This window comes from Nerophis ophidion, linkage group LG12 (genome assembly GCF_033978795.1).
Source record: "Nerophis ophidion isolate RoL-2023_Sa linkage group LG12, RoL_Noph_v1.0, whole genome shotgun sequence".
In the NCBI taxonomy this organism is placed as follows: Eukaryota; Metazoa; Chordata; class Actinopteri; order Syngnathiformes; family Syngnathidae; genus Nerophis; species Nerophis ophidion.
The window spans coordinates 34074143-34096448 of NC_084622.1; the positions used below are offsets into that span (position 1 = coordinate 34074143).

The 22306-nt window shown below is 41.6% G+C and overlaps 1 protein-coding gene across 1 annotated transcript; it reads right to left on the reverse strand.

Annotated features, from left to right (window-relative positions):
• Window positions 1-483: 483 nt before the first annotated feature.
• Window positions 484-19718, reverse strand: LOC133563344 (cytochrome P450 2F2-like). Its single transcript, XM_061917433.1, has 11 exons — window positions 19508-19718; window positions 16604-16766; window positions 15883-16035; window positions 15480-15640; window positions 11598-11666; window positions 8619-8723; window positions 8285-8423; window positions 4810-4895; window positions 4123-4224; window positions 889-1030; window positions 484-814 (listed from the first exon to the last, which is right to left on the reverse strand). The coding sequence occupies exons 1-11, from the start codon at window positions 19664-19666 to the stop codon at window positions 633-635; spliced, it is 1461 nt and encodes a 486-aa protein (XP_061773417.1). The 5' UTR covers window positions 19667-19718; the 3' UTR covers window positions 484-632.
• Window positions 19719-22306: the final 2588 nt, after the last annotated feature.

Here is a 22306-nt window from a genome sequence, read left to right on the forward strand (position 1 = left end):
GGACGGACGCTTGCAAGACAAGGATGCTTAGATGCATAAATGGATGGATGGATAAATGCTTAGATGGATAGATGGATGGATGGATAAATGCTTGCTGGATCAATGGATGGATAGATGGACGGATGGATGGGTTGATGGATGGATGGATGGATGCTTGCTGGATGAACGAACGGATGCTTGTTGGATGGATTATTAATAAGTAGATGGATGGATGGATGCTTGCTAGGGACGGCTTGGCGCAGTGTTGGAGTGGCCGTGCGCAACTCGAGGGTCCCTGGTTCAATCCCCACCTAGTACCAACCTCGTCACGTCCGTTGTGTCCTGAGCAAGACACTTCACCCTTGCTCCTGATAGGTGCTAGTTAGAGCCTTGCATGGCAGCTCCTTCCATCAGTGTGTGAATGTGTGTGTGAATGGGTAAATGTGGAAGTAGTGTCAAAGCGTTTTGAGTACCTTGAAGGTAGAAAAGCGCTATACAAGTACAACCCATTTATCATTTATTTATTTATGTTTGCTTGCATGGATGGATGGGCGCTTGTAAGACGGAGGCTTGCATGGATGGATGGTTAGAAGGGTGGATGGATGGATGGTTTGATGGATAGGTGGGAGGAAGGATTACAGGCAGCTGCACTACTAAGCCCTGAGTGTGATCTTCATGTGATAAGGCTTAGGAGTAAGAGTGACTCCATAGACAGGAGTGAAGTCTGGTTCTCCGGCATCTTCAGGCCACATGAACTTGAACTTCCTCAGGAGAGTCACCATGATGAGGAATAGCTCCATGCGAGCCAGACCTTCACCGAGACACATGCGAGGACCTGACGCACAAGTAGGAGAAAAGTCGTTCACAGCAAGTTCACCTAAATGTATTTTCAAACATTCGTACAAGTACCTGCAGAAAAAGGCATGAAAGCTTCGGGTTTTACAAACTCCCCCTGGCCATTGAGGAAGTTCTCAGGGTTGAATTGATGAGGACTTTTCCACTGGCCTTCCTCGTGCAGCACTGATGACAGGTTTGGGATGATCATTGTTCCCTAAGAAACCAAACCATGCCAAGAATACTACATGAAACATTTGAGGCTTAAAGGGGAACCGCACTTTTTTTGGAATTTTACCCATCATTCACAATCATTATGAAAGACATGACGATGGGTGTTTTTACTTTTTATTATTATTTTTTCATTCTAAACATTAAGTAAATGCAATCAAAAGTCCTCTTACAGTGGAGACTATGGGAGCCGTGCAAAAAAAGCTTTAAAAAATATACATTATGTAAGTATATGCAGGACTGTCTCACAAAATTTGAATATTGTGATAAAGTCCTTTATTTTCTGTAATGCAGCTAAAAACATGAAAATGTCACACATTCTGGGTTCATTACACATCAACTGAAATATTGCAAGCCTCTTATTATTTTTAATATTGCTGAATATGGCATACAGCTTAAAGGCCTACTGAAACCCACTACTACCCACCACGCAGTCTGATAGTTTATATATCAATGATGAAATCTTAACATTGCAACACATGCCAATACGGCCGGTTTAGTTGATTAAATTACAATTTTAAATTTCCCGTTGAGTTTCTCGTTGAAAACGTCGCGGAATGATGATGCGTGTGCGTGACGTCACGGACTGTCAGGAAATATTAGCGCAGCACCATTTGCGGCTAAAAGTCGTCTCTTTTCATCGCGCAATTAAACAGTATTCTGGACATCTGTGTTGCTGAATCTTTTGCAATTTGTTCAGTTAATAATGGAGAAGTCAAGGTAGAAAGATGGAGTTGGGAAGCATTAGCCTTTAGCCACACACACACACACACACACACACACACACACACACACACACACACGGTGATTCCTTGTTTAAAATTCCCGGAGGTGAAGCTTCACTATGGATCAGAGCGGTCAAGCGAACATGGATCCCGACCACTTGTCAACCGGCAGGTTTCGGTGAGAAAATTGTGTTAAAAAGTCGCCTCTTACCGGGGATCTGTGGAATTTGCGCCGTCCTTGTATCTGCGGTCGACTTCCCTCAGACACTGGCCTCAGGACACCCGTGGACACACCCTTCCGACTATCAGGTACTTTTTAATCTCACTAAAACACTGGCTACCCAATAGAAAGAAAAGGGATTTCCCAGAATTATCCAAGTAAATGTGTCTAAAAACATCTGAATTCGTCCCAATGCAATTGCCTTTTTTTTTAAACTTTATTTATTTTTATTTTATTTTTTTATAGTCCTTTGCTATCAATATCATCATCCACAAATCTTTCATCCTCGCTCAAATTAATGGGGAAATTTTCGTCGAGCCTCCAGCTCTTGCTGCTGGAGGCTCCCATTAAAAACAATGTGAGGACATGAGGAGCCCTCACCCTTGTGACGTCATCGTCTGCTACTTCCGGTAAAGGCAAGGCTTTTTTATCAGCACCAACAGTTGCAAACTTTATCGTCGATGTTCTCTACTAAATCATTTCAGCAAAAATATGGCAACATCGCGAAATTATCAAGTATGACACATAGAATGGACCTGTAATCCCCGTTTAAATAAGAAAATCTAATTTCAGTAGGCCTTTAAGAAAACTCAAAAATCCTACCTCAATAAATTTGAATATTTCCTCAGACCAAGTAAAAAAAAAAAATATTACAGCAAAACAAAATCAAACATTTTAGAATGTCAATTAATGCACTCAGTACTTGGTTGGGAATCCTTTTGCATGGATTACTGCCTCACGACCCAAAAAATGCCAATTAGCTAAAGGCCGCTATTGAAGCATCCTGGGCCTCCATAAAACCTCAGCAATGCCACAGGCTTATTCCCTCCATGCCACGCCGCATTGATGCAGTAATCCGTGCAAAAGGATTCCCAACCAATTACTGAGTGCATTAGTGGATATTTTCAAATGTTTGATTTTGTTTTGCTTTTATAAATCTTTTTTTTTTTACTTGGTCTGAGGATATTTTCTAATTTTTTTAATAGGATTTTTGAGTTTTCTTAAGCTGTATGCCATAATCAGCAATGTTAAAATAATAAAAGGCTTGCAATGTTTCAGTTGATGTGTAATGAATACAGAAATATGACATGTGGATGTTTTTAGTTGCATTACAGAAAATAAAGGACTTTATCACAATATTCAAATTTTCTGAGACAGTCCTGTATGTAATGTCATAAAATTACATAACATTTAATCATAACATTTATTTTTTATGCATTTCTATCAATTTAAGCATACATGACACATTAATATAAAAAACAACATCACGTTTGTTTTGTTTTTTTCTCCATCACAAATTATTACTCACTGCAGACTAAATGAGCGCCAAAAAACGTGATAAAACATCACATATTGTGCAAAAACTGCTGTCATTAGGACGCTGATTGCAAGGATGTTCATATTATGCTGTTTAGATGAAGAATGACTCATAATCCTCACAAAGAAACGGGGTGGGGAGGGCAAGGGGGGGGGGGGGGGACCAGGCGTCTTTTCGTGTCGTTCTCCCCATTTTCAGGCCCTAAATGGTTGTTAAAGTGTACCATCTTGTCGGAATACCTACTCAGACTTCTTCCGTCCAGGTGAGATGCCTGATTTATGATCTATATTTAAACTTCTAGGGAACAAGGAAGCAAGAAAGCAGCAGACTACTCGATGATGTAAACATAGGGATAGTTTGAATAGTTGGCTGCGTTAGCGCTTAAAATAACAATATGCCTAGTACTTGGTTAGTATTCAAGTCACGAAATGTAAATGGAGCATTGTTGGCGCTTTTTCAATGGTGTTTTATTGGATTGTAAGGGCGGAATAGTGGAGCTCCCATTGGCTGCACTGAAAGCAGACTTTGACTTATGTATATTTAGAAGTTATAATGCATAAGAAAAAAGAAAAAAATCCATCTGTTGTCATGTCTTTTATAATGATTGTGAATGATAAGCAACATTCCAAAAAAAGTGCAGTTCCACTTTAGGTGAGTTTATATTCACCAAACGCAAAAGATTAGAGTCAAGAACAATCATTTCAGTGGCTGTCACCAGCTTCTTGCCTTCCAAGTGGAATCCAGGCAAATTATTTTGGAGAAAAAGCTTTACTAGTGCCCTTTTGGCCAAACAGTGGTGACAGTTTCAGGCTTACCTTAGGAATGGAATATCCCATTAGCTCTGTGTTTTTTGTTGTACAGTGAAAGACACTAAGTGGCACAGTGTTGGCTATTCTCTGCACTTCATGGATTACAGCCTGAAAATAGAACAATTCATTTAATTAAATGTCAAAATGTACATCTTACAGAAAAATTACTTTTACTTAGAAACCTGGAAGTATCCTAACAACTACTATTTTAAGTCTTTATACACTTAACCTGTTCCGAAAATTGGAAATGATCTCAAGCCTTGTTATAACCATCCATCCATCCATTTTCTACTGCTTATTCCCTTTGGGGTCGCAGGGGGCGCTGATGCCTATATCAGCTACAATCAGGCGGAAGGCGGTCTACACCCTGGACAAGTCGCCACCTCATCGCAGGGCCAACACAGATAAACAGACAACATTCACACTCACATTCACACACTAGGGCCAATTTAGTGTTGCCAATCAACCTATCCCCAGGTGCATGTCTTTGGAAGTGGGAGGAAGCTGGAGTACCCGGAGGGAACCCACGCAGTCACGGGGAGAACATGCAAACTCCACACAGACAGATCCCGAGCCTGGGATTGAACCCAGGACTACTCAGGACCTTCGTATTTTGAGGCAGACGCACTAACCCCTCTTCCACCATGCTGCCCTTGTTATAACCAGTATTGTGTTATTGTTATTATAATTTACCTGCATGTATGGCATGTTATGTCTGTCATCAAAAGACACTTGATCCTTCCCTTCTAACACCTGATCTATTTCCTGTTGGCAATGTTCTGACAAAAAGAGCAGGAAAAAGAAGAGCGTTAGGGTGATAAGGAACTTGATATGTGAACAATACAAGCATCTTCCATTATTATAATTAGTCAGTCCCGACAGAATTTCGCAATGTTGCGACTGCACCATTTCACGCAAATTTAACCAATACCCGCAAATTAGGTGTGGCCTCCTCACTTTGTCCAATGCCTGCAACTTCAGCGGACAGTAAACCTCAACTAGACAAAACAAATTTGTCTCTGAGCGGGGTTCAAACGCGCACATCAACTCTCTCACCAAAACTTACGTTTGGTTCTACAGTAGACAAAACAGCAACCTATAACAAAATATCAACTCTTTATTGCTCGAACAGAACAATTGTCGTTCACCTGCGTGAGGTCAGATTTACTTTCTGTTCCTGTTCACAGCGCTAAGCCTTCTGGGTAAATAGCAGATAAACATTTACTTCAGTCAAGCTTGACTTATGCACGCTATCAAACATTTTATTTTCATTTGCAATGCTGACCTAGCACAGAGGCAACATTTACATGAAAGAGATAATAAAGTGCGATGATCATCTCTAATTGTCACTCATTTACCATCACAAGTTATCTGAACAGTTCACAAAAGCTCGAGGGTGTAAATGCGTCGGAACATAAATAAATGTTCAAGCTCAAATCATACACAGAGTGGACGACAGCAGAAAATTAGGAAAACTTTGATGGTGTTTTAAAACCAATATAAAAACAATATTAAAAAATAAATATGATGAAAAATTATTTCAAAGGGTAAAACCCATTAAAACAATAAACAGAAATCTAAATTTTAAAAACACAGGACAACAGAGGACCACACAACACAAGTAGACGTTTTACTAATCACAAAAAAGCCCCCTAAAGTATTTCTGATTCTGAGTCTGAAACACTGGAGGCACTGACTATTTTGCTCGCCTTGAGAGGTTGCACTGATATTTTCTGCAAAATTATGTTCATACATAAAAAGTTGTTGATTAAAATTTCCGACATTTTATCAGGCTGATTCGTTATTCTCCGCCTTACGCCTTGTTTTAGCCCGTTTCCCATTTTTGCGCGTTCATGTCCAGCATGTGGTGTCTTAATTATCTTATATATGGGACATTTTATGCAAAACCAACTTTCCTTACCTAGTGCTACCTGTTTTTGTGTATTTGGGATCTACATAGGTCCCGAAAAATATGAAATCAAACCATGAAGGCAAGACGGAGGCATCCTCAGCTGTTGCCATTTCTCATAAAAAGTAGCGTATATTATATCTGTCAGTAGACTTGATATGGAAGCGCTAAAAAAGGCCTACAAGGAGAAGACGCAGTCGAAGTGGAGGCACGTGAATAAGACCATCCACAAAACGACGCATTCTGAAGAGACAGTCAGAAAGTGGCTTGAAGATTTTCAATAAACATAATATATGTACAATTTTCACAAAAGAACCATTATTACATGTTATGTAGATCAGAGAGAAGTATTTTAAATGTAGAAAAAAATAATCATAAAATGACTCGTTTAAGGTTAAGGAAAGAGCTAAGTACCAAAGGGTGTATAGCCTTTGAAACCAAGTGTGGTCCCGACAAGGAATGGGTTTTAATAGATGTTGGTAAGAGGCGTGCGTGTTCATAACTGTTAATTTTTTGATGATAAAATCAATTTTTTTAATGTAACATTTAGAAAAGAGCTCGTTATTATAACTGTGCTGTCAATGTCTTTGTGGCAGGGGGCGTGGTCCGCGCGTTCCCTGCGGGCAGGGTGTGTGCAGAGATCGGTCATGAAGCAGCTGACAGGTGAGTGGATAATCTCAGCTGGAACGAGTTATCTAATCACCTGTTCCTTTATTAGCAGCGCGGGAGACCTTGGTGGGGGAGAGGAACGCGGAAGAGACGCAAACACGAGGCAGAAGCGGGAGGAACGCAGGTTGCGTGGACAAACACGAAAAGGACTGATGATTGCAAGTATGGGCTGAAAAGTCCAAGAGACATTTGAGTGTAACGAAAAGATATTTGAACATAACGAAAACATATTTGAGTGTAACGAAAATACATTAAAAAGTGTAAACGCTGCCTGGAGTGGGCCACCTTCTTGTGATCCATCAGAATCCAAGAACAAGCCTTGCTACTGTCTTATATTGTGTAGTGTTGTTATACTTTTGACTATAGAGTCGCCCTTTTCAAATATTACATAGTAGACTTTGCATGCAGTTGCAATTCCAAGACGTTAGATGGCAGTAGTGCATAGACTACTGTGTGTTGTAGACTATTCCTATGTCCCCCCCCTCCCTTGTGGAGGGGGTCCGGTCCGATGACCATGGATGAAGTACTGGCTGTCCAGAGTCGAGACCCAGGATGGACCGCTCGTCGGGACCCAGGATGGACCGCTCGCCTGTATCGGTTGGGGACGTCTCTACGCTACTGATCCGCTTGAGATGGTTTCCTGTGGACGGGACTCTCGCTGCGGTCTTGGATCCGCTTGAACTGAACTCTCGCGGCTGTGTTGGAGCCACTATGGATTGAACTTTTACAGTATCATGTTAGACCCGCTCGACATCCATTGCTTTCGGTCCCCTAGAGAGGGGGGGTTGCCCACATCTGAGGTCCTCTCCAAGGTTTCTCATAGTCAGCATTGTCACTGGCGTCCCACTGGATGTGAATTCTCCCTGCCCACTGGGTGTGAGTTTTCCTTGCCCTTTTGTGGGTTTTTCCGAGGATGTTGTAGTCGTAATGATTTGTGCAGTCCTTTGAGACATTTGTGATTTGGGGCTATATAAATAAACATTGATTGATTGATTGATTGATTGTTGGTCTTTGCCATTAAGTTGAACGTACCAGTTTCCTCTTATGTTGCGCCCAACCAAGTATTTATACTGTAAGTATTGTATTTCTACACACCAGCGGTTTGATTGTCACGTGCATCTTAGTTGTAGTTTTTATCATCAAATTAGGAAATTATGAAATCGCCATGTAAAATTGCCTGTGGTGAGCATACATAAACTTCTGACCGTAACAGAATAAGTCCGAATTTACTGAGAACACAAAACTGAGATGGACATTGCCTTCGTTCTCTGCATTAGAACCCACCCTCAATTCATTGTTGATATACCTGTGCACCAACTGAAACTGAAAGGGCATGTAAAATGGGGGAAAATGCCCAAAGTCTAAGTGACTTTGGGGGAAAATGCAGACTACTCAAAGAACAATTCACACTTGCACTGTAAATTAGTGGGGATTGAAGCCTCGCTGCCAGCACACACATAATGCGATTCAACCTAAAAACCATCAGTGACTCCAACATGTACAGTAATTTCAGTGTGTTAGACGGTGGGATACCGTACAGAAATACTACATAGCCAAATTAAAATAAGGCTTAATTATGAGTGGGGTCACCTTGTATGTGTGGGTGGGTCGTAAGATAGAGGAATCCAGTCAGAAGGGTGTTAGATGTGGTATCTGTCCCGGCAAAGTGAAGGTCCAGAGCGTACATGAGGAGCTGATCCTCTGAAAATGAGGACTTTTCATCAGCTCCCTAAAAAGAGAAGTTTAAAAAAAAAAAAAAGGGATTCAATAAAATCCATAAAATACTCAACAAAATTCCATTGGGAGTTGTAACTTAGTAGTGAAGTACTGGAATGATAGAGTATTTGATTCAAATTCATACAGTACATAAAAAAAAAACATATTTAAAAAAGTAGTGTAATTTATCTTTTTAGTATTTGGTGACCTTTTCCAGTTCATCCAGATAGCAGTCCATGAAGTCTCGTGGTTGTCCTGTAACTTTGGTACTCTTGTGCTCAGCCAACACGCGCCTTGCAATTTTTTGGCAAGTCTAAAAACATAAGAGAAAGTTGATACAAACTTTTTTCTTAATCTCAGCTAAGACCAATATTTGACAGTAAAGCCAGCAGGGAAAAACACATTAAAATGTTTTCTTGATTTTAGCTGGTCAATCAATCAATCAATCAATGTTTACTCAGTTCGGTGGCGACAGATGAAGCCCTGGCTGTCCAAAGTTGGAACCCGGGCTGGACTGCTCGTCTGTGCATCGGTTGGGGACCTCTTTTCACTGCTGACCTGTCTCCGCTTGGGAGGGTCTCCTGCTGGCCCCATTATGGACTGGACTCTCACTATTATGTTAGATCCACTATGGACTGGACTTTCACAATATTATGCTAGATCCACTCCACGTTCATTGCACCGGTCGCCCAAGGGGGGGGGGGGGGGGGTCCCCACATCTGCGATCCTCTTCAAGGTTTCTCATTGTCCCATTGGGTTGAGTTTTTCCTTGCCCTGATGTGGGATTTGAACCGAGGATGTCGTTGTGGCTTGTGCAGCCCTTTGAGACACTCGTGATTTAGGGCTATATAAATAAACATTGATTGATTGATCATTTAAGTCTCACCTTAAAACTCATCTGTATACTCTAGCCTTTAAATAGACCTCCTTTTTAGACCAGTTGATCTGCCGCTTCTTTTCTTTCTCCTATGTCCCCCCCTCCCTTGTGGAGGGGGTCCGGTCCGATGACCATGGATGAAGTACTGGCTGTCCAGAGTCGAGACCCAGGATGGACCGCTCGTCTGTATCGGTTGGGGACATCTCTACGCTGCTGATCCGCTTGAGATGGTTTCCTGTGGACGGGACTCTCGCTGCTGTCTTGGATCCGCTTGAACTGAACTCCCGTGGCTGTGTTGGAGCCACTATGGATTGAACTTTCACAGTATCATGTTAGACCCGCTCGACATCCATTGCTTTCGGTCCCCTAGAGGGGGGGGGTTGCCCACATCTGAGGTCCTCTCCAAGGTTTCTCATAGTCAGCATTGTCACTGGCGTCCCACTGGATGTGAATTCTCTCTGCCCACTGGGTGTGAGTTTTCCTTGCCCTTTTGTGGGTTCTTCCGAGGATGTTGTAGTCGTAATGATTTGTGCAGTCCTTTGAGACATTTGTGATTTGGGGCTATATAAATAAACATTGATTGATTGATTGATATAGCCCTAAATCATGACTGTCTAAAAGGGCTGCACAAGCCACAATGACATCCTCTGCTCAGATCTCACATCGGGGCAAGAAAAAACTCAACCCAATGGGATAACAATGAGAAACATTGGAGGGGATCGCAGATGTGGGGATGTCCCCGCCTGGGCGACCGGTGCAATGGACATCGAGTAGATATAGCATAATATTGTGAGAGTCCAGTCTATAGTGGATCTAACATAATAGTGAGAGTCCAGTCCATAGTGGGGCCAGCAGGAGACCATCTTGAGTGGAGACAGGTCAGCAGCGCAGAGATGTCCCCAACTGATGCACAGATGGGTGGTCCACCCTGGGTCCCGACTTTGGACAGCTAGCTCTCATCAGTGCCTCCCCACCCCAACGAAGGAGAAGGGAGCAGAGCTGGTAGGCAGCAGTTTTTATTATTTATGCATTCATATTACTACACATGTCCAAGTGCTTGTTTTGTAGCAATATTCCCAATCACACATGCCATTGTGATAAAGACATACCCTTCAAACATTTTATTATAGCAATTCAAGCCAGGTTTTGAAAATAAAAGGGTGGCAACAGCACGGTCTGCCAAGATAGATTAATATTTTTTGTGTTTAATTATGCCATCCGGGAGGAACTCAAAGTAAAGCCGCTGCTCCTTCACATCGAGAGGAGCCAGATGAGGTGGTTCGGGCATCTGGTCAGGATGCCACCCGAATGCCTCCCTAGGGAGGTGTTTAGGGCACGTCCAGCTGGTAGGAGGCCACGAGGAAGACCCAGGACACGTTGGGAAGACTATGTCTCCCGGCTGGCCTGGGAACGCCTCGGGATCCCCCGGGAAGAGCTAGACGAAGTGGCTGGAGATAGGGAAGTCTGGGCTTCCCTGCTTAGGCTGCTGCCCCCGCGACCCGACCTCGGATAAGCGGAAGATGATGGATGGATGGATGGATGGTGTTTAATTATGTATGGATTTTTTATGTTTTTAGATTTCAATTGTTGTTTTATACATTTTCAATTAATGTAATACTGGATGAGGTCTTTAGAGTGATTTTTTTTTATTTTGTAATGTAGTTTCTGAAATTAAATCAATTATAAAAGCTTCACTTTTGATTGTTTGATATTTTGAGATATGAGTAACAAGTCAGTCTTAGGCGTCGGGACACACTTACAAAGAAGAAAACCAAATTGAATTTTGTAAACATTCAATAGCCTCATTACACTATTGCCTATGCATTTGATTATTTTTTTTTTTTACGTACAGACTTCAAGGACAACCTCTTTTGAAATCATAAATCAGGGTGGCAAGCAGCATTTTTGATAACACCCCCCAAAATGCCTGAAATAAATGGGTTGCATGAGCAGATAATATTGAAGTTTAGAAGATATGAAATTGCACACAGTACATTTTTTCTGTCAATATCTAAAGAACAAAAACATTTCAGAAGACAAATTAAGTGCATTTTGCAGGCCACATAAAATTATTTGGTGAGTCACATTTGGCATTTTTTTACCTTTTGTCTAATACTCTTTGCTGTAAAGTTTTGTTCATAAAACATATGCAGATTGATTATTATTTTTTTAAACGCTTTTTAGGCTCAAATGTGGACAATTCTGTTTCAATATAGGCACTTGTCACTCTACTATATCCCTCCATTATCTCAACCACGTTATCCTTATCAAGTATCAGCTGAAGTGTAACCACGAAGCCATATAACTTACCTTGACATTCTCAAAGGCCTTCATGAAGGGCAGTGGCAGACTACGAATCATTGGAAAGGAGTCATAGAGCTGTATTAACACAGAAAACAAAATTATGTGTACTGTGACTAAACACGCCTTCAAACTTCAATCTACAATCCATTGAAACAATTGCATCAGCTAAATATTAACAGTGATATTAATCAGAATTGGCGCTTTGTAGATGCAACAAACAAACAGATCATTTCAATTACAGGCGACAGATGTAACTTTTACACTGATTAAATTGCCACACTGCAGACTATCCATCCATCCATTTCTACCGCTTATTCTTTTCAGGGTCGCGGGGGGGTGCTGGAGCCTATCTCAGCTACAATCGGGTGGAAGGCGGGGTACACCCTGGACTAGACTATGGTAAACGGGTTATACTTGTATAGCGCTTTTCTACTTTGTACGATCAGTGCCAGAGCTTGGTCCGCATTGCCGGCAGTAAGTCGCACACATTTCCAGTGAGGGTTGGACTCCGCCAAGGCTGTCCTTTGTCACCGATTCTGTTCATAACTTTTGTGGACAGAATTTCTAGGCGCAGTCAAGGCGTTGAGGGGTTCCGGTTTGGTAACCGCAGGATTAGGTCTCTGCTTTTTGCAGATGATGTGGTCCTGATGGCTTCATCTGACCGGGATCTTCAGCTCTCGCTGGATCGGTTCGCAGCCGAGTGTGAAGCGACCGGAATGAGAATCAGCACCTCCAAGTCCGAGTCCATGGTTCTCGCCCGGAAAAGGGTGGAGTGCCATCTCCGGGTTGGGGAGGAGACCCTGCCCCAAGTGGAGGAGTTCAAGTACCTAGGAGTCTTGTTCACGAGTGGGGGAAGAGTGGATCGTGAGATCGACAGGCGGATCGGTGCGGCATCTTCAGTAATGCGGACGTTGTGCCGATCCGTTGTGGTGAAGAAGGAGCTGAGCCGGAAGGCAAAACTCTCAATTTACCGGTCGATCTACGTTCCCATCCTCACCATGTCGGTGAGGATGGGAACGTAGATCGACCGGTAAATTGAGAGTTTTGCCTTTCGGTCATGAGCTTTGGGTCATGACCGAAAGGATAAGATCACGGGTACAAGCGGCCGAAATGAGTTTCCTCCGCCGTGTGGCGGAGCTCTCCCTTAGAGATAGGGTGACAAGCTCTGCCATCCGGGAGGAACTCAAAGTAAAGCCGCTGCTCCTTCACATCGAAAGGAGCCAGATGAGGTGGTTCGGGCATCTGGTCAGGATGCCACCCGAACGCCTCCCTAGGGAGGTGTTTAGGGCACGTCCAACCGGTAGGAGGCCATGGGGAAGACCCAGGACACGTTGGGAAGACTATGTCTCCCGGCTGGCCTGGGAACGCCTCGGGATCCCCCGGGAAGAGCTAGACGAAGTGGCTGGGGAGAGGGAAGTCTGGGTTTCCCTGCTTAGGCTGTTGCCCCCGCGACCCGACCTCGGATAAGCGGAAGATGATGGATGGATGGATGGATACTTTGAAGGTACTCAAAGCGCTTAGACACTATTTCCCCATTCACCCATTCACACACTGATGGCGGGATCTGCCATGCAAGGCGCTAACCATGACCCATCAGGAGCAAGGGTGAAGTGTTTTGCTCAAGGACACAACGGACGTGGCTTGGTTGGTAGAAGCTGGGGATCAAACCAGGAACCCTCAGGTTGCTGGCACACCGTCCCATTAACCTAGTCCGAGGGTTAATGTTAGCATATTGAACTTGCCATACTTGAGGATCAACTACAGTAATGAAACTCCACTTGGTCCTTTTCCTTTTCAACCTCAATTGCAAAATACTGATATGTTTGGCAAAGGTTTATTTGCTGTTTCTCCAGACATTCAACAAGCATAGTGGAAACACACCCAACTGTTTTTCTGCGCCGTTCTCGTCAGTAACTGAACATAAAATATGGGGGGTGTGATTTATAGAAATCAGGGGAAATAAAATATGAATCTTCATTGTATTGGAGCAGGGATACTCATCTGGTGGCCAAATTTGTTCCAAGAATGACACCACAGTCCTTTTGCTGATCTCCTTATACAAGTACTCATTGTTGTTTTCCTTCACCCTGAGAAGTACCTCTAATTCATCGGTTCAATTCAAAACACGGGAGACTAATGTTTTTGCAGAAAATTCCTGGAAACACTTGATTGCTCCTGTTGTGTAAAGACACTTGGACCACTGGAATCTCATTGGCAGATCCTTGCATCGTAAGCCATGTGGCTTCTAACTTCTTAACTTAAATTATTTAGTTACACGAGTAGTGTTCCTCAATTCAAATTTTAGGTTCTTTTCTTTTTCATCATTTGGGGTATTCAACTGGTGGCCTGCAAGTTAAGTTTAAAAAACTTGGAAGAGACTAACATTTTTGCAGCAGGTTCCTAAAAATACCAGAGTGCTGTCTAATAGTGGATCTTTGACTAGGTTTTTGCAGAAATTCCTTAAAAATAACAGAGTGATCGTGTTTATAACATTTATAATATCGGCCAATATCAAATGTCCACTCTAGAGCAGTGGTTCTCAAATGGGGGTACTTGAAGGTATGCCAAGGGGTACGTGAGATTTTTTTTAAATATTCTAAAAATAGCAGCAATTCAAAAATCCTTTATAAATATATTTATTGAATAATACTGTAACAAAATATGAATATAAGTTCATAAACTGTGAAAAGAAATGCAACAATGCAATATTCAGTGTTGACAGCTAGATTTTTTGTGGACATGTTCCATAAATATTGATATTAAAGATTTCTTTTTTTGTGAAGAAATGTTTAGAAGGAAGTTTATGAATCCAGATGGATCTCTTTAACAATCCCCAAAGAGGGCACTGTAGAAATCTTTATTTATAATTGAATCACTTGTTTAGTTTTCAACGAGTTTTTAGTTATTTTAATATCTTTTTTTCCAAATAGTTCAAGAAAGACCACTACAAATAAGCAATATTTTGCACTGTTATACAATTTAATAAATCAGAAACTGATGACATAGTGCTGTATTTTACTTCTTTATCTCTTTTTTTCAACCAAAAATGCTTTGCTCTGATTAGGGGCTACTTGAATTAAAAAAATGTTCACAGGGGGTACATCACTGAAAAAAGGTTGAGAACCACTGCTCTAGAGGACGCTGGTTCTCAGGGATTCTCAAACTGTGGCATGCGGGCTCTATCTAGTGGTACGTCAAAGAGCCACTTGATTAAAATACAGTGTTTTATTTTCCTATATTAAAAGACATTATCACTGCTTAAACTGTGTGTCATGTTACAGTGGCCAAACATATCTGTGGAGGTTGCCCTCCAGTGGGTTCTCCTGACCGTAATAGACCTTCTTGGAATCCCGGGAGTCTGGTTTGGACACTGCTATAATTTTGGTCACACACCAGGTCAGCACTCTGCTCGGCGACTTTTCAGTCTGTTTTGGTTTTGCGTGCCTATGCGTCCATTCGCTCCAACTCCCAACAACTGTGTCTCGGTCCGGCTGCTGCTAATAAGCATGGCAGGTGATTGGATGATCATCCCAAACTGGGTAATCCAATCACCTGCCAGCTGTGCTTCGAGGCCGGTCCTTACACACCCCGCTCCACGGCAGGCCCGCAGACCACGCCCCCCTCCACAATATTTAATATACTAGTTGGAAAAAAAAATTGGCTTACTAAGCTCCTGTATTTTAACGTTGGTCATTATGGTGGTACTTGGAAAGTCAAGTGTGAGAACAACTCCTCTAGAATATACAAAGTAGGACTAATAGTGAAGAAAGAAGTCTGGCCCCCCAGTCCTTAGTTTTCTAGAAATGTTTTTCCAAAACATCTTAGTTTATTATCACTCTATTAGAGTAATGCTGTTTTGATCCTGGTCATGGAAATACTTTTACTCACCATAGCCCACGGTCCATTTGCCAACTTGGCATTCTCCGTGAAACATTGAACAATCACTTTGATGAACTCATCATCATAATCGTAGCGACGACCAAACAGAACTTGGCAAATGATGTTGGAGGATGCATTATGGAACATAAGCTGAGGACTCAAAGTTTTGCCTGTTTAAAAAAAACACCAAAAAACACAAATTTAACCAGAATGCACTTGCATGGGAAAAAAATGGGTAATTTACAGTGTACGTTGTATCAAATCAACAGTGTTTGGTAAAAATGTTTTTTCAACCTATTTTTTGTGTCAACTATAAGAGGTGATGGTGATTAGCGAGATACTGTATCAGTTTATGTTCCTGATGAAAGCTACAGTAACTGTATGTATGTTGCAAAAAACACACTTGTCATACCAATACTCGTTTCCAGTGTTTTCATGATAAACTCAATCTCTCCCAGAATCCTCTCCTCCATTGAGTTCTTCCCAAGACCAAAGTCCCTCAACGTCATCAGAGCAAAGCGACGATGTTCCTTCCAACTTAAGCCATAGTCAGCCAGGATCACTCCTGCAGTTACGATAGAGAATACACAGTACAGAACTGTAGTTTTAAAATCACTGGAAAAATAGTCTTTGGTTTTGCTTAATGATGGCCATGTTTTTCTGTTCCCTAAACGCCTACCATCCATCCATTTTCTACATTCACACTCACATTCACACACTAGGGCCAATTTAGTGTTGCCTATCAACCTATCTATCCCCAGGTGCATGTTTTTGGAAGTGGGAGGGATTCGGAGTACCGGAGCGAACCCACGCAGTCACGGGGAAAAGATGCAAACTCCACACAGAAAGTTCCCGAGCCCGGGATTGAACTCAGGACTACTCAGGACCTTCATATTGTGAAGCACATGCCCCTGTTTCACCGTGCTGACCCCCTAAACAACTTTACAGGATTAAATGGTGATTCCTGAAATATTAAGCTGGTCTGATTTATGGGGTCCAATGTTAGGATTTAATACCAGTTGCTCTATGGTAAAATATTAGGGGTATACATTTGTTTTTACAGCGGTTCAAGAGTAGAAGAGTTTAATCTTGGAGCATCTTATTTTTTTTTACATGACTGTATACTTCATTACCTTTTCTATTTGTGGTGTCGTTGACGTAAAGGTCTTGGGGTCTTCCAGCAAAATCTGTAGCCTTAGACACCAAAGCCTCTTTCAAAGCATGAACTCCGTTGACAATAACAGCTGGTTTTCGCCCAAGGTACAAACTATAAACATTTCCATATGCCTTCCTCAGCTGAAAAAAATAACCATAAATACACAATACAAATATTAATAAATACATACAATGTGTTACAAATGTGTCAATGTCAAGATATATTTGGATATTCAGCATATCACTTTCTAAAATACCATACACACTGAGGATGGAAATCTTACATGAACTCACAATTTGATTCCGAAATTCCTGGGCCGAAGATTCCATTCAGAATCAATTCTTTATTCAACATGATTCCTGATTCAAACCGATTCTCTTAATGTATCATTATATTAAAACCTTTTCCAAACAGGTTAGGTTACTAAAACTTCTCTTGGCTGCTGACATTAGACATACGGTCGTGGTCAAAAGTTTACAAACACTTGTAGAGAACATAATGTCATGGCTGTTTTGAGTTTCCAATCATTTCTACATTTCTTATTTTTTTGTGATAGAGTGATTGGAGCACATACCTGTTTGTCACAAAAAACATTCATGAAGTTTGGTTTTTTGGTCTACTGAAAATGTGTCCAAATCTGGTGGGTCAAAAGTATACATTCAGCAATGTTAATATTTGGTTACATGTCCCTTGGAAAGTTTCACTGCAATAAGGCGATTTTGGTAGCCATCCACAAGCTTCTGGTTGAATTTTTGACCACTCCTCTTGACAAAATTAGTGCAGTTCAGCTAAATGTGCTGGTTTTCTGACATGAATTTGTTTCTTCAGCATTGTCCACATGTTTAAGTCAGGACTTTGAGAAGGCCATTTTAAAACCTTAATTCTAGCCATTCCTTTACCACTTTTGACGTGGGGTCATTGTCCTGTTGGAACACCCAACTGCGCCCAAGACCCAACTCCCGGGCTGATGATTTTAGGTTTTCCTGAAGAATTTGGAGGTAATCCTCCTTTTTCATTGTCCCATTTACTCTCTGTAAAGCACCAGTTCCATTGGAAGCAAAAGAGACCGAGAGCATGATACTACCTGTCAGGCTTTCCCCTGACAGTTTGTTTGTGTTAGTTTTTTTCCTCTGCATTTGTCTTGTTTTCCTCTGTGTGTTTAGTATTTCCTGTTTTTAGTTCCTGTCAGCGCTCTTATTTTGTCCGTTTCCTGTTTTTTCCCCTGTGCGCTGTTTTCCCCTCAGCTGCGACTAATTGGCACCTGGCCACACCTTGTGTCAATCAGCCCGCTTCTATTTGAGTCTGTTTTTGTCCTCCAGTCAGTTGCTGGATTGTTGTCGTTGCCACATGTCGCTCTTGTCGTTGCTACCTGTCGTATCTTGTCTTGTCTATGCAGCGTTGCGGTAAGCTATGTTTTATTGTGGTTTTTAGCTTACTGCCTTTTGTTCCCTGCTTCCAGGTTTGTTTTTGTATTACATGTACGACTTCTGTTTCCTGCTCGATTCTTGCTAGCTTCCATGCTAAGTTCCTTTTTGTTTTCTAGCTCCCATGTTAGCTCCCTTAGTTTGTTATCCGCCTCGTGCGTGCTTTTTGTTCGCACCCTTTGTTTGGTTTTTGTTTTCGTGTTTTAATTAAAACATGTTTTCCTGCAAAATGCCTCCCTCCTTCTCTGCTTCTTGGGCTTCGTCTACAAATAACTCCGACACTACCACCACCATGCTTGACTGTAGGTATTGTAGTCCTGGGATTAAAGACCTCACCTTTTCTCCTCCGAACAATTTGCTGAGTATTGTGGCCAAACAGCTCAATTTTTGTTTTATCTGATACCAGAAATTTCCTCCAGAAGGTCTTATCTTTGTCCACGCAATGTCAGATGAAACAAAAATCTTGAAAATAAATGATAATAATCACAATTGTCAGAGTTACACATCTTGGAGAAAATAAACATTAATTCATTTAAAAAAAATTAAACTGATTCTTGAAAATATGAATCTATTTAGAATTGGAATACAGTAAATAGGAAATGCGATTCGGATGTGGATCGATTTGTTTTGGAGCATGCCTAATACTCACCTCAACATAGTCTAAATAAAGTCGGAATAAAAAATGTATACATAAATGTCATATTATACCTGTTTACCTAATTTGATTAATTTTCAACAATTGCTGATATTTATTGATAAATTGACTGGACAAAATGAATAATTACCTCTTTAATGGAGGTACTGTAATTTACTGCATTACGACAAAGTTGCTGCATATACTCCTGAGAGCCAGCATCCTCTGCAATAGACATGTTATGTCATGCAAAACAAGGTAATTAATTTTCTCCGAAATGTGTAACTGACAAAAGACCAAAACAAATGTGCACTCAGGAGTTTAAGTCCTTGTCTGCTTAAACGATTAAAAAAAACATAATTTGTTTATTATAGTACAGAATGAACACAACATGTACTTTGTTTATTAAGATTACAATAAATGTCTGTGTTTTTGAATATTAACAAACACTCTATATGAGCCATTATACAGCAGACATTAAAATACAAGGATAATACTTATTCATTTCTCTTATTAGTGTCCTCTTGTGCTCCTATTGTCATGCCTACAGTGTGTCAAGGTCAAGGCCATTGAGTTTGGTTTCTAGCTAAATGAGGTATATGAGTAAAGGGCACAGTTGTCAACTATGGACAGACTATTGTTGTGTGTCGTTATCTAATCACAATTCATGGAAGATTTATTGTGAGAAAATCCATGCCAACAAAAACATGTTTTACTAGTTTTGTCATAATCCATAGCTTTACCTTGCAGATTGTCAGGTCACACAAACTAATACGATCCAGTGCATGTTTTGAATAAACTAAAGAGTTTTTGTTTTTCATACCCTTTCAAAGTCTTGCAGGGGGTTCTCCAAGCTCAGGCTCAGTATGTTTCCCAGGACAGGCACGATTGTAGGACCAGGTGGAAAATTCTTGGGCCTAAGGCACATGAAATTATAAATGATGAAGAAAACACAGAGCAGCAGCAGGATTGAGGCCAACATTTTGGAGAGGAATGGACAGGACCGAACCACCCGAGTGCTCTATATGCGCTTGCGCAACTCTCTGCCCTGCCTTCCTTGTTTGTGTACTTTGCTTTCCCGAGTCAAGGGGGAGGGGGAATTACAACATGCGTGGGAAGAAACCAAACAGCAACGCATACAATAGATTGATTGATTGATTGATACTTTTATTAGTAGATTGCACAGTTCAGTACATATTCCGTACAATTGACCACTAAATGGTAACACCCGAATAAGTTTTTGAACTTGTTTAAGTCGGAGTCCACGTTAATCAATACATGGTAGATGTTGGTCAAATGTAAGACAAGCACACATATGTTTAAATTTTTTTTATGCATTTTACCTCTGAAAGAAACTAGCAAAAGTCAGCAAACAATGGAGTTAATGAGATTCATAACACTGTCGTGTCTATTACACCCATAAAGCCCTCTGAAAAAATATCCAAAAACCGCCAGCAGTACCTCATTTATATCTTGTGACCTGAATATTATCCAAGCGTTAGCGATATTGTTCTTATAAGTCCTTACATTATGTGGCGTTGTCTGTTATGCCTGCAATAGCAGGGGTAGAGAACCTATGGCTCTTGAGCCAGATCTGGCTCTTTTGATGACTGCATCTGGCTCTCAGATAAATCTTAACAGACATTGCTTAACACGATAAGTAATGAATAATTCCGCTGGTAATCCACAATGGATCCAACACAGTCGCGAGAGTCCAGTCCAAAGCGGATCCAACACAGCAGCGAGAGTCCCGTTCACAGCGGAGCCAGCAGGAAACCATCCAAAGCGGAGGCGGATCAGCATCGCAGAGATGTCCCCAGCCGATACACAGGCGAGCAGTACATGGCCACCGGATCGGACCAGACCCCCTCCACAAGGGAGAGTGGGACATAGAAGAAAAAGAAAAGACACGGCAGATCAACTGGTCTAAAAAGGGAGTCTATTTAAAGGCTAGAGTATACAAATGAGTTTTAAGGTGAGACTTAAATGCTTCTACTGAGGTGGCATCTCGAACTGTTACCGGGAGGGCATTCCAGAGTACTGGAGCCCGAACGGAAAACGCTCTATAGCCCGCAGACTTTTTTTGGGCTTTGGGAATCACTAACAAGCCGGAGTCCTTTGAACGCAGATTTCTTGCCGGGACATATGGTACAATACAATCGGCAAGATAGGATGGAGCTAGACCGTGTAGTATTTTATACGTAAGTAGTAAAACCTTAAAGTCACATCTTAAGTGCACAGGAAGCCAGTGCAGGTGAGCCAGTACAGGCGTAATGTGATCAAACTTTCATTAATATTAAATACATGTTTAGTGTATAAATAATAACTAAATGTTTAGTGTATGAATATTAAATACATGTTTAGTGACACTTCACCCTTGCTCCTGATGGGTGCTGGTTGGCGCCTTGCATGGCAGCTCCCTCCATCAGTGTGTGAATGTGTGTGTGAATGGGTACATGTGGAAGTAGTGTCAAAGCGCTTTGAGTACCTTGAAGGTAGAAAAGCGCTATACAAGTACAACCCATTTATCTGTTTTTCTACCACACCTGTTCAAGAAGTCACATTAAGGGTAACAAGTATTTTATTTATTATTGGTTGGGTTCAGAATAACAATGTCATTAAAAAGAATAAGAGCCTTACTAGACTCTAAAAATGCTGGTCGTACTTAAAAATGCACGCATTTAGTTGTATTCAGTGTTGAAAAAACATTATATGGCTCTCACAGAAATACATTTAAAAATATTTGGCTTTCATGGCTCTCTCAGCCGAAAAGGTTACCGACCCCTGTGCTATAGCATACAGGATGTCCCCGACCGGATGTTACGTTATGACGCTTGTTGTTGTGACACATTGAAACCTATGCTACACTGGGAGCTGGTCGGAATAAACACTTTGCTTGTATAAACTGTCTGATCATTACAATCCATATCACGACATGGTGTCAGAAGTTCGAAAGTGGTAAAAAGAGCAACTTTTGGAGTTGAAAGGAGAGTTTTAATAACGTCACTGAGAGACGAGATGTCTGAAAGCGGCAACCAAGTGGCTGTACCGGCAGCGCGGCAACAACGACCTCCCCAGCTAGCGGCTAATGCTAACGCTCCTCCGAGCGCTACGTTCTCCATACAACCACCTGAAGCGTTCAACTTTTCAAAGCCTCAGGACTGGGAACGATGGATACGCGGGTTTGAGAGATTCCGGCTAGCCAGCAACCTCCATCTTAGCACTGAAGCTAACCAGGTGAACACTCATCAACTGCATGGAGGATGAAGCAGACGACATCCTGCGCGGTCATGATTTAACCGGCGTACAGAGACAGCAGTACACCTCGGTGAAAGCCACACTTGAAAGGTGCATTGTGCCTAGGAAGAACGTGATATATGAGAGGGCAAGATACAACCAAAGAGTGCAACAACCAAACAAGACTTTTGGATGTTTTTATTACTGCATTGCATATACTGGCAGAAAACTGCAAATACAGAGTACTTCACAACGAGTTAATAAGAGATTGCATTGTGGTGGGGCTGAGAGAAGTCTATTCGAGAGGATGCAGTTAGACCCAGATTTGACTATGAAAAAAGCAGTCAACATGGCAAGACAGTCCGAAGTGATCAAGAGGCAGCAA

Excerpts from the sequence above, each read along its gene's own strand:
- LOC133563344 (XM_061917433.1), bottom strand. The coding sequence starts at position 19,666 with ATGTTGGCCTCAATCCTGCTGCTGCTCTGTGTTTTCTTCATCATTTAT. Across the intron at positions 16,767-19,507 it reads CCCTGCAAGACTTTGAAAGG|CTGAGGAAGGCATATGGAAA; the intron begins GTATGAAAAACA and ends TATTTTTTTCAG. Across the intron at positions 4,225-4,809 it reads ATAACATGCCATACATGCAG|GCTGTAATCCATGAAGTGCA; the intron begins GTAAATTATAAT and ends TTCTATTTTCAG.